The 13543-nt window shown below is 43.1% G+C and overlaps 1 protein-coding gene across 1 annotated transcript in view; it reads left to right on the top strand.

The window, feature by feature from the left end:
- TOMM34 (translocase of outer mitochondrial membrane 34) overlaps nt 1-13543 on the top strand; it is an 843921-nt gene that overhangs the window by 624791 nt on the left and 205587 nt on the right. Inside the window, exon 5 of the mRNA XM_044090075.1 lies at nt 11213-11360. Coding sequence (XP_043946010.1) covers nt 11213-11360 — 148 coding nt within the window. The remainder of the gene's footprint in view (nt 1-11212; nt 11361-13543) is intronic.

The raw sequence follows: 13543 nt of genomic DNA, 5'->3' as shown, positions 1-13543 counted from the left end.
GGTGTCCCCGGCTGTGTGCTACACAGCTAAATGAGGAATTAAACCTGCACATAAGGCAGCTGTTTAATCTCAGCCTTACCACAGGATACGTGCCCAAGGAGTGGCGACGGCAACTGTGGTCCCACTCCACAAAGGTGGTGCCTCTACGGACCCTGGTAATTACCGCCCCATAAGCTTAACAAGTCTAGTCTGCAAAGCTATGGAGAGGATCATAATGGAGCTCATAAACAAAGATATAGGGACTTGCAGACATTGGACCCGACCCAGTTTGGCTTCACAAGGGAAGATCATGCCTTTTGAACTTGGTCGACTTCTTAGAAACAGTCACCAAGGCCATTGATGAGGGAAAGGCAGTCCATACAGCCTACCTTGACCTTGCAAAGGCTTTCGACACAATACCCCACTCAGGTATTGTAAAAACTTACCAGCTTAAATGTAAACCCATATGTCACAAGATGGGTTGCAAACTGGCTTAAGGACAGAACCCACAGGGTTAGAGTTGCTGGCGCTATGTCAGACTCCAAGCCGGTCACAAGTGGTGTCCCACAGGGCTCGGTCCTTGGCTCCCCTATTGTTCGGCATCTACTTCTCAGAAGTACAGGCCAACATGGGAGGTCTTTGCTGACAAAGTTTGCAGACGACTGCAAACTGGGCCATAGTGGAAAGTGCATCGGACACGGATATCCTTCAGAAGGGACTCACGGAAACAGATAGCTGGTGCCAGAGCCATGGCCTGAAGTTAAATGCCAAAAAATGTATAGTCATACCCTTCGGGAAAAACAAGGTAACCCCAAGCTACCATATAGGTGGCAATCCACTAAGCACAGAAGAGGTTATCAGGGACCTGGGGACCCAGGTTGACAGTGGCCTTTCTTTTGACACTCACATTGCTAAAGTGGTTAGAAAGACCTTCTACATTGCCCACCTGATCATGAAGGGATTCACATCCAGATCTAGTGAGGTCATTGTTCCCCTGTACTCTTCACTTATCAGACCAATGATCGAGTACAGTGCCCCATTCGGGATGTATCTCGCCCGACATCTGCAGCAATTGGAGAGACCCCAAAAGTTTCTCACCAAAAGTTTCTCACTAAAAGGATAAAGGGACTCCAAAATCTGTCATATGCTGCCAGATTGAAGAAACTCCAGCTCTATTCAGTCGCATACCGTCTGCTCAGAGGTGACATGTGCCTGACATACAAGGCCATGTCCAACCCGGAATTAATGGACATGCTCCACCTCAAAAAATCCAAATCCACCAAAACCACTAGAGCAAGCGACTTAAACCTTAGCACGGATATAAATAGGACGTGCTGGAGGGATAGATTTATCACTCAGAGACTCCCTATGCTGTGGAATAGAGTCCCGGTCCATGTGAGGCAGAGCACCTCGCTGGCTCTGTTCAAGAGAAATCTTGACCTGTGGATGGGAGATCGTAGGTTTACCCCGGGAATCATCTCTGTGTCACTGTTGGACAGAGGCACAACAAACTAATGGGTACAGTATTTTTTCATATAAGGGGTGGCGTAAGCCACAAAAATTCGGGCTAGGCTTATAAATGCCTTGGGGCAGATAGCCTAGTATAAACCTATGAACCTATAAAAAGGCAGACAGACTTTTAAACATGTAATCTGATGTTGTCAGGCTTCACTTAATCCTTGACTGTGGGTTTGGTATCTTGGACCCGACTCTGCCGTTATTCCAGCTTGCTCCTTCAAAAATCTCTCAAGCTCAACCTTACCCATAATGCTTTTCTAAGGATTACCTCAGATCTTGTTTGCCGCTTTTAGTGACAGACGCATTTTTCTGTCAACTCTCGAGCAATTGTTTTTCATCTAGAACTGTTAAGTTTTCTTTTATTAAAAACCCTTCTCTCTTGTTCCTGATTTTCTTGTGGCTTACTCAGCTCTCTTAGTGTTTTTTTTTTCTTAATATTATAATTGGTAGTCTCTTTGCTTTCACTTTCTCTGTCTACTTTACGGTAAACTTTCAGTACCAGTGTTGGTACTTTTTCTGTCTACTTACCACTATGGTAATCGTTCCATACCTTTGTTGGTATGTTTCTTTCTTTCTATTCTACCTTTATATAAAAAAAAAAAAAAAAAAAACTTTAGCTTGCCTCCTTTGTCTGTGTGGGTGCGTGTGCCTTCTGATATGACAAAGAAAGCTAAAGGAACTTCTGGCTCCAAAAGATGCCATAAGTGTGATAGAAAATTACCGAATTCTGATGGGCAATCTTTGAGTCTACTGGTTGAGCCTGGTGCATCTTCAAGAAGACTGTGGTGTTTGTCACAGCTTCAGTCACCAGGCCCGTGTAGAAAGAAAAAAATAAGTTGATTCTGATGGCCTCTTAAAGTGTGATTTCGACGAGGCCATATCTGCATCTTCAAAGTCTAAAACTGATGTCAGCTCCCCTTCTTCCTCTTCCAGGAAACATGAGTGATCTAAGAAGAGGAGCTGTTCAGTTCAGACAGTTTCGTTAGCACCACCTGTTAAACTCATCAAAACTTCCCAGGTTCCATAATTTCTTCAGAACAAAAAGAGGAATTAACTTGAACATCTGGTGCCATTGGTGCAAGCTTCTGGACCGATTATATCGACTCTGACAGTCATTTCAGACATGGTGTCTTTGGTGCCTTCTCAGTCCTCTGTTCCATCTGCTCCAGAACCTACAGAATTTTTATTTAAAGACAAGCCCCAAACAAGATACTCCCATCAGTAGACCCTTTTCTAGACTGACCTCCAAGCCCTTTCTTGGAAAGACCTAGATCCCCGTTGGTCTATTCAATCCATTCCACCAAGAGCCTTACGGAGTTTGATGTTATGAGGCGGGTGGACCAGCTCCTGGCAGTGAGGGGGTTTCTTCACCAGTTTTTGTTCCTCCTCCAACTCCAACTGAGCTTTCAGAGTTCCTGGCACTGACAGTCCCGGTTTCGACTGTGTTGGTGCTGATCAGATCTTCATCTTTGCCACCAGCAAATACCTTGAGCTGTTCAGGTCTGGAGACCTCTTAGAGTCGAAGCTTCAAAGCCAGTTCCGGGGAGCATATATGCACTCTGGTGTTGTCAGAACTGTCAATACTCATTGGCACATGTGAACTGAACTCTGGCTTTGGAGGTGGCTTCCTCGGTGCTCCCTCGCCCAGAGCAACCTCCAGCCTCTGACCTGGGATAGGGAGCACCGAAACATCAGGATTCTATCATGACTGTTATGTTCAGTTCAGACACCTCTCTGGCCCGTCCCATGGAAGTGGCCCTGAAAAGAAAGTGCAAGAGGAAGCAGTTGGACTCCCCCAGAGAGTCTTACACCAAAGATACTGATTTTGATGAAGGGGAAGGTTCCCCAAGGTCACCCCCAGAAGACATCTCATTTGGAGACATTTTAGAAATCCTGAAGCTGAGGGATGGCTGGACTTCCCATCAACCATCCTCTGAGGAATCTGTATACCTGCAGGCTTTCTATGCCCGACCATCTACCTCTTGGATCTCTCCACCAGCTGACGATCTAATTAAACTGATTGAACAGCATGCTTGGAAGATTCCTGATACTATTGAGCCAGTCCCCAAGAGGCCAGACCACATTTTGTCAGCCCTGACCATCATCCACATTAGACTAAAGGGATACCAGCAGATGCCATGATGGTTGCAGCTGCCACTAAAAAGGAACTTGCTGATGAATGTCCTACTATCATACCTCTCAACCTTGTATTATCAAAAATCTGGACAAGGCCCATGAAAAATAGGTACAAATCTGTATGCTGTTTAACATAAAATTTGCATACATAATTATGTAACCCCGCCCACTCCCATGGAATTGTGGGATACCAACTTTCCTGCAAAATGAAGAACAGACAACCAAAATATGGCACCAGAGTTCTCCCTGCAACCATTCCTATGTCCCATTACCTGGCTATTTTGCCCCATTTACCATAAACATTAGTGTATACACACTGATTTACTTGTACAATGATTTGTATTTTATTTTTACACTTTACAGCACAATGCACAAACACCAAATGACATCTGTTAAAGTAATACTGTCTCACAATGAAAATAGACTTGGCATTAAAATTTCTCTGCCCTTAAAACTCACATTCATTAAAATAGCATTGAAACCTACATCACATCCATATAAAATGCATCATGCCAGTGGTGGATTGAGATTACCTTTGGGTTGTTTTCAAATCAATGGCCCTTTGCTTGCACACAAAACAAGAAACATACACGTGTTCTTTGACACCTTCCTGACTTAATTATATTCCTTTTATAATACAGCATACTTGTTTGACAGAGCATATTTTAAATTTGAAGATTTTTCAGCAGGCAATGAAACGAAATGCATGAAACAGTAATGACAAAACTGCCCAATTCAGAACATTTCCATCATAAAAGTCTACTTACGCACACACAAATATACATATAAAAATAGAATGACAGTAGTATAAGGCATAGACATCTTGCACAGCTTGTTGCAGTCAGTTTCAATTTACGCTTTTTTTTTTGGGGGCAAAAGGCCAAAACCAGGGACACGTTTTAAACACTGCATATAATTTAGCTAAAGTTGCTAGAATAAAATGCTTTGTTACCACCATGCATTTCACTGCCAAGTCTTTTGAACACATGACTGTGCACTACAGTCAGAACATTGCTACCATTTATTTTCTGAAGAATGTGAAGTCTGAAATTCAAATGCCTGTCATTAATCAATAAATTCAACCTTAAGCAAATTGTCACAAACATCCTGAAATCACAGACTGTATGGGGAACAGAACAAAAAATTCACAAGTGGTGGCTAGGGACATTAGGCTCTTTTATCCTATACCCAGTGTACAGGGTTTGAGCCTGAGTACATCTAGCCACCAGGTGTATTATAAAGGGGACATTTTCACACACACACTTTCAGCCTCTATGAGGAACATTCCTCATTTTTTGGCAAAAAAAAAAAATCATGTTTCCGCTCTTCCACATTGACAGGATTTGGCACACATTCTTTAAGAATTGTTTTACCATATCTGTGGTAAATACTGAACTCTCTCATACTACCTCACTAAAAATACAAGGAAATAGTTAATAATCATGTTGTGAGCTTCCTAATGAAAATGAATCAACAGTGCTCAAAGATATGCACTAACAAACCTGTCCAACACTCCCTACATACAAACTCCTCTTGCTGTCGTCCGTTACTCAGAGTATTAGCTACACTCACTAACAGCATGTGCTACACATAGCCACATGTAGGTAATAACACTCGTGGATAAGGAAGACACACTGTGGATGAGATAAACAACCTCCATGACTTGCTAGATAATGTACCCTCCAGTCATCTCTGATCTCTCACCTTTGCCCACTCGTTTCTGAGAGGCTTGTCTAATGGGGAAACAAATGGCCTCAAGACCTATTGGCCGATAGCTGCTAAGCAAAGAGGGAAAAGGAACCCAGAAAATATGCATAACAATCTAATTTTTAAAGCTGCAGTTAGGAAAGTTAATGAGCAATACATTCTTTTAAGGGGAAAAATGTTAAGTGAAATGTTCTATTAACACCCATTAACATCTATTGTCTGCTACAGAACACGGATTTCCAGAATGCTGGCTCTGAGAAGTAATTTGTCATCTGGAAACAATGACATGACTTCCAGATTTTGACTCATGGGTTTTGCGAAAGTGCTCACACACACACTGAAATTAATATGTACTCTCCAGACAGTTTCATTAACTTCACACACACACACAAACACACACAATCTTACCCTGAGTAGTCGGCTCGGTCGTCCTGCCCTGATTGAAATTCTACTCCTGTTCAACTTCTCGGTCGTCGGTTTGCCTTCCCTGATGTTTCTTGGCTGGTCTGCTGCACTGCAGTTGTGTTCTCTGCCCCTGTTCTTGGTCGTCCTGTCCTGATGCTTCTCGGCTGCGCTGCTTGCATATACTTTCCAAATTCCATCCTGGGTTCGGCTTGCAAATACTATAGTGGCACAAAAAAGTTTCTGCCTGCACAGAAAACGTTACTTTCTTCTCGAATCCCGCCAGCTTGTAATTCAAATCCAGCCAGCCGGAAATGATGTGCGAGCTCCATGAGCTCAATTCCGACTGGCTGGTAGCCTGACGGTGGTGACATCATCGCGCACGTGATGACGTCACCTCCGACTGTGCGAAATTTTAAAAAAGGTTTAAAAAAGGTAAAATAAATCGGAACTGAAGGGGTGCCACTCGGGAATTGTGGCACCCCTTCATTTGGACCCCAAAACTCGGTAAAAACCGAGTAATTCGGAACGGTTGAGAGGTCTGCCTACTATCGATCCTCCTAACAAAAAGTCTAGTATGATGGATATATTTGGGAAGTGCGGTTATGCTTAATCAATCTTTGCACTCAGGTGGGTGAACTTCATGGCACGTTTCACGAGACTAAAACGAGACCTGATAAAGGAGCTGTTAGACACTGACAGGAGCCACAGTTGAGGGAGTGCAGGATGAAGTAGCTTCCCAGCTGGCAACCCCTTGAATCAGTATGTAATTCGCCCATGAGGCTCATTGCACATGCAGCCGAATGGACAGCTAGGGCAGCGGGTCTGGCATAGCCCTGAGGAGATGCGCCAGGATGTGCTTATGTGAGTTTGCGAAGACAATCAAGTCTTTCATCAATGCTCCTTTTGACGGAACATCCCTTTTTGGCCCCAGAGTTAGAGACCCTTGCCAGATGTGAGAAGGATGGAAAGATCCTATCTGCCTTGGGTGTGTGCTTTTCCCACCCCTCAGTGGTCTTACTCCAGGAACCAGAGGAGTTGGAAGTTATGGTTCAAAAAGTGCTAAGGGTCTTTCCAGGACTCGCGTGACAACGTCTCCTCCTGGGGCAGAGGGGAGAGTTACAGTGGAAGATGCCACGCTCGAGGCAGAGGTGACCCACAAAGTCAGGGTTCCAGGGATTTGTTTCCTGGTAACTCCCATCAGTGATCCTGAATGGAGGCCTGATTGCCACCTTCTGGAAGCAGTCAGGGACGATTATCCCTGCACCTATCTGCCTGGCTAAACATAACTACGGACAATTGGGTGCAGAGGATTATAACCAGAGGTTACAGTATTCCATTTTCAAAACAGCCCAGACAACCAAAGAGAATCCCAGATGTTCCACCCAGTCTAAGGGATGCAGCAGTCTTATAAATTCGAAAACTGCATGACAAGAGTCATCCATGCAGTCCCTCCAGACCAAATAGGATCCAGAGTTTACTCAATATTCTTTTTAGTGCCAAAGAAAATAGAGGACTGGAGACCGTTTTTGGATCTCAGTATGTTGAACAAGTCAGTTCAAACCAAATTCTGGATGGTTACGATTCAGTCTGTACTTCCATTTTTAGGAAAAGATGATTGAATGTGCTCAGTAGATCTTTAGGATGTGTATTATCACATAAGAATGAGCAAGCATTACAGAAAATTCCTGTACTTCTGGCTAGGAGCCAGTCATTATCAGTTCAGAGTCCTGCCCTTTGGTCTCACCACAGCCCCCAGGCTGTTCACCAAATGCATGGCAGTGGTAGCAGTTCACTTCAGACTGCAAGGATTTTGCACGTTTCTTACCTAGACAACTGGCTCATTACCGCTTCCACCAGGGAAATTTTGTCGGGCCGACCTTTTGCCCATCCTCAGCCTCAAGCCGTAGTGACCACGGATGCGTCCCAGATAGTGGGGGGGGGGCATTATCTGGGAAAGACAGTCCAAGGCACTTGGTCCCAGCTGGAGGGCAATTTGCACATCAGTGCTATAGAGATGAGGCCAGTGCTCTTAGCATTGCAAGCATTCTAAGACCCCCTCCCCTTGGGAATGATTGTGATTCAGACAGACATCAGTGGTCTGGTACATCAACAAGCAAGGGGAAAACAGATTTTATCCTTGTAGAGAAGCCCTCAGGGTATGGCAATGGGAGACTTCATCCAACTGCCTTTTATTGCAACGCATATTCTGGGGGTGCTCCAACTTGATTGCAGACAAATTGAGCAGGAGCGTCCTAGTGCCTCACAAGTGGTCTCTCAATCCTTTGGTGGCAGAAAGGATATTCCACCAGTGGGACCAGCCTTGCTGCGATCTTTTTGCATCCCCCTGGACAAGTGCAGCAGCTACTTTGCCCTAATCCCTCCTCCGGAGTAGTCATCGAAAGATGCTGTCCTTCACGATTGGCCCTTTCAGTCTATTGTACGCCTTTCTCCCGATTCCTCTCGTATCCCAGTTTCTAAAGAAAGCTAACAGGTCAAAGAACAGGATAATTCTCATTGCCCCATTCCGGCCTCGACAGATATGATTTCCCTTTCTTTAGCCTCACCTAATTCACCAACCTTTGATGCTAGATCCAGCTCCAAACTTCTTGTTCTATCTGGAGGAAATAGTATATCCGAATCCTCAATGTCTCAAGCTCTCACTGCATGGCCTCTCCAGTTCCAATGATTGCCATGCACACTACTCTTAATTTTCCAGTTCAATGAATTGTTCTAGCCTCCTAAAAACCTTCAACTAGATGACTGTACTTCAGCAAGTGGCAAAAATTTTCAAAATGGGCTACAGTGAGTAATTTTGATTCATGTTATGCACCAGTTGATAGGGGCTTGGTGTTTTTGGCATCACATTTCGATGCAGGAGCATCCTCCTTGACTATATGAGTGCATCTAGCTGCAATTTCAAACTTTCATGATGGTATAAATGATGCAGCTCTAATGTCTCACAAATTTTGTAAAGTCTTTCTGAAAGGACCCTTAATGCTTAGACCTCATACAAAGACCTTTCTGTGCCTTGGGACTTGAATCTGGTGCTACAGTCTGTAATTAATTCCCCATGTGAACCATCCACAAATTGCAATTTGAAGTATTTATCCTGGAAAGCCTTAATTTTGATTGCTATTATTTCTGTTAGGAGAATATCTGAGCTTACAAGCCTTATCCTGCTAGCTTCCTTACCTAATTTTTCATAATGACTGGGTGTTGTTGCAAACAAATCCTTCCTTTCTACAAAAGTGTCCAAGACTAATATCACCCAGACTTTACAACTTCAAGTATTTTTCTCTAAATTTTCAAACAAGGCTGAATATGAACATCTAGCAAATGCAGAAAATAGAGAATTACATTTTTACCTTCACAGAACATATGAAGTCAGAAAATCTGATCTGTTGTTCATTTCCTTCTCTTCTGCTACTCTGGGCAAACCAGTTTCTAAGGTTACTCTGGCTAAATGGCTCAAGGGCTGTATAACCGTCATTTATAACAAAAGGAGAGTGCAACTACCAGGACGTGTAAAAGCACATTCAGTGAGGGCAATAGCCACTTCTGCAGTCTTTCATTCCAGAGCCTTCTATAGACATTATATGTGCAGTGGCTACTTGGGCATCCCTGTATACCTTTGCTACTCATTACAAGCTGGATCTGGTTTCTAGAGGACAAGCATCATTTGGTTCGATGGTGCTCAGGAATATACCTGTGAGACCTCCCAAGATTTAGGTAGCTGGGGGAGTCTGTCCAACTGTCAAGGATTAAGTGAAGATTGACAACATCAGATAAAGAAGCTATGTCTTACCATAATGTTCTATCTGTCTTGTCAGTCTTCACTTATCCTTGACATTTCCACTCTCCTTTCCCCTGCCTTTTGGTCTTTTCTTGGTGAAACGGATCTATCCCAATAGATTATTTGTTTTTTCTTTTTATGAATACAGATATGATCTGTGATCTGTTATTCCTGTCTGTCACTATCTTTTGCAAACTAGATCTGAAATGATCCTTAGATGAGCATTATGGGTAAGGGCGAGCTGGAGAGATTTTGGAAGGAGTGAGCTGGAATAATGACAGAGTCGCTTCTGAGACACGGAACTGAACCCACAGTCAAGGATAAGTGAAGATTGACGACAGAAGAAATGTTATGGTAAGACCTAACTTTTTTTTCTCATTCCAGATCTGATTCCTCAGCTATATGCATATCAAATCCTGCTGTAAAAAAATTAGTTAATGCTTAATGCAAAGGGTTTGGGGTTGGCATAATGGTTAAGTTGTTTGTACCCTGTGTCTGTGAGGTAAAGTTTGATTTTTCACCTTTGAAAATGATTTGGCCAGGCTTAAAGTGGCCTGCAAGGGCAGCTAGTTTAGTTACTTACCTGTGAGAGAGGTCTCAGAATTTTACAAATGGTACCTAGATTTGTACGTATTGGGAGTTTAGGCCAGTGTCTGTTTACCTCTGGGTTTCAGGATTTTGATTGTGTGTTTTAAGCAGCTTCCCTGGAGCTTGCTCCACAGCTACCAGTCCCTTAGAAGCTAGACAGTGTCCTACATGTTTAAATACCTACATAAACATGGAGAGAGAACTTCCCTCCTCTCCTACTCAGTTGCCAAAAAAATGGAATTCCTTACCTAACAACGTAACATCTAACAACTCCTTAGTACAATTCAAAAGTTGACTAAAGACACATCTGGCAGAATCATGGCTCTGTAACTGTGACAGCGTTGGGTAACTCAATGGCAACCCCTGTTTAAAAACCTTTAGTTATCCTACCCATAACTGTTATAACTACAAACTCAGGAAGTTATCTAAAACAAACTAAACAGAAGCTTCTGTACCAATAAGTGCTTATTGTTTTTTCTGACTCTGCTATGTTACTAATCATCTCGCTATAAGTTTTTGTCACTAATAGATTATGATGTAATTGAGCAAAACTTCTTTGTTTCTTCTATTTTTATAATGTGTTAATGTATCTGTTCTTATTTCATGTCCAAATGTAATGTGTAATATTTGTAGAGCTTTTCTCCCAGAGCCTCCGCTGAAAAAGGACATGTGTCCAGTCGGACTTTCCCGGTAAACAAATGTAAAATAATTAATTAATAAAACTGACAGTATGAGTCCTTAGCCAGATCTTACACACATTGGTGCCCCTTGTCAGATAAGGGACTGAAAAATCACATTCACAGCTCCTCCGCTTAGCCACATATTAGGCTTGACATCCTAGGCTTGGGGAGAAGTCCACCCCCTTTGTAGGGATAAATGCCAAGAGCTCTGATAATCAGAGTAGACATCCACCTGTAGTAGTTTCCCACTGATAAGTAATTTCACTTTAGCTGTGATCCTTTTAGTAGAATATAAATTACTGAGGTGGTTTTCTTCAAATAGATGTGCTCCCCTTGTCATGTTGCTATTCCCTACTGACAGATTTCAGAGAAAAACAATAAGGTAATGTGATTGTCATTTTTCTAGGAGCTACTCCTGAAGCAAAGGCGCATGCAAAGGCTCTCAAAGAAGAAGGGAATGCATTTGTGAAACAAGGAGACTTTAAAAAGGCTGTGGAGAAATACACTGCATCACTCCAGCTTGACAGCAGTGAATGCACAACTTACACCAACCGGTAAGCTGAAAACACTTTGCTTCTGTCACAGTGTAAAGTAGTATCATGTAATTACCTGCCCATACAAATTGCTCCATCTCTGGTATTATACTGAGGAGCTGATAACTGCTGAATGCATGCTGCTTTGATGCAGGTAAACTTGTGTAATATTTTAAGTACAGTTCTGCCTAGAGTATTTAACCCTGCCGTACTTACTGTCTGCTTCTTGTTGTATCATTTTCCACTTGACTCTTCTCAGCTTCTTAATTCTTAACAGTATGCTGGTTCCTCTCTCCTGGCTGTTCGTGTCTTGTGCTTCCTCTTTGTGTATGTTGATATTTTTTTTTTACTTTTAGCCTCCTTGTATTTTGTGATGTCCTTCTATTCTTCACAGTAGGGATCTCCTGCCATACCAAAGCCTTTAGACCTTGCATGTGCTGTGCATCACACACATGCTCCTTATACAGGAGATAGGGCATAAAGGTGACGTACGGACACAGTTAACCAGAACTTCTTTGCTACTAGTCTGAATGCCATCATTGCTTGTATGTCTGAAAGCCCTTTTGATGTGCTGAATACCTAGCCATCAGGTAAGTGCCGTATTTCTTCATTTATTTTGTTACCTTTTAGTTACGTAGAGTTCATTGTTGTACAAGAAGGGGAAAATGTCAGTGTAGGAGGCTGATTTCCCATAAGGATTGTCATGTGAAGTTTTTTTTTTTTGGTCTGGGTGCTTCCCACGACCATAGGTCCTGTAGTATTTGCAAATCATTTGTATCCAAAGCTCATAGAAGTTGCTCATCTTCCCTGACCATCTATCTTGAGAACCAGAGGCTTAAATTATTAGCTCAAGGTAGCATGGCAGAATCTCCTAACCTGAAGGTCATGTTAAGCAAGAAAAAAGCAAAGAAACCTAGGCCAAATTCGTTGACTAACCAGCCACCACTGGATGTCCCTCTTGAAGATGGTGAAAGCCCTGTAGGCTATCCAGTGTCTACATCAGATTCCTTTGCTGTGACGCTGTTAGAGGCTACATGAGTCCTTCATTCCACACGTCCGCCAAGGCTTTGCAGGCATCTGCTCCAGATAGCAAGGGGGAAAGTACATTTGTGCAAAATCTAACCATAACAGTAGATGTGGCCTCACTGCTGCAGTGTACTTAACATATAGGGTTCCCTGCCATGGAAGCCTAACGTCCGGCTAGTCTACCAAAAGCTCCTGTTGCTTTAAAGGTATGCCCGAATGTCACCCATAGGGCCTAAAGGTGATGTTCAGGCCTACCAAAGTAGAACTTTTTTGCCATCAGTCTGCATGTATCTTTTCACTGGTCTGTTTACCTGTGTCCATTTTCTGCCAGTGGAATGCATTTGCGTTCTCCATTGACTGCATACGCCTGTTTGCTTACTTCTTTGCAGTTGCAGATAAGTGCCTCATTAGCATTTTTGTTTTTTCTTGTCTTGTTTTGTGCTGCTTGGGGTTGATGTCATCCAGGAAGGGTAAATGCCAGTGTGGGAGACAGATTCCCCATAAAGACCGTCACAGTAACTGTCTTTTTTTTTTGTCTATGAGCTTCTCATTTGTCAGGCATTTGTCCCCAAAACCCTGCGCAGTAGACTTTCTTCCCTTTCCCTTTCTTTGTATCTTGAGAACCAGCATCTTAAGCTTCACATTAAAGTTACAGTGGATTAATCTCCTGCCCCGAGGTTCAGACTCTAGGGAAGAAGGTGAAAAAGGTATGACCAGAAGCTTCCGCTGTCCAGCCTCTGCCAGGTGTTTCTCCTGAGGTCGTTACAAACCTGGAGGCTCACCTGGCTGTGTTAGATTTCTCTGTCGTGACCATGTTGGGGGCCTGTGAGGATCCAGCTGGTAGCACATCCAAAGAGGCTTTGCATGCAGCCGTCTCAGACGTTCAGGGGGAATCACGGTTATTTATTTATTTTTTCCAAAGAGGCCCTGGGGAATTCCTCCATTTTTTTGTTGGGGAAGAAGTTCCTACTACGGTTCTTGACTATTGTCCTGAGTCTGAGCCTTCCATTATTTTTGGAGGGAACGCTCCCTTTAAAAAGAAAGAAAAAGTTAAGCATTTTGTTTTGCTCCTAGGGACCCACAAAGCGTCTGGCAGGCATTTACTCAGGGGCTATTTACTGCTGGACACACTTTCTAGGGTGATGGATTTTTTTAAGTAAGATTGTGCTTAGGTCTCT

This window comes from Protopterus annectens, chromosome 12.part0, assembly GCF_019279795.1.
Source record: "Protopterus annectens isolate FY-2018-M chromosome 12.part0, PAN1.0, whole genome shotgun sequence".
NCBI classification, from domain to species: domain Eukaryota; kingdom Metazoa; phylum Chordata; order Ceratodontiformes; family Protopteridae; genus Protopterus; species Protopterus annectens.
Note: the sequence above shows the minus strand (reverse complement) of the source record. Positions and strands in the feature narration are given on the sequence as shown.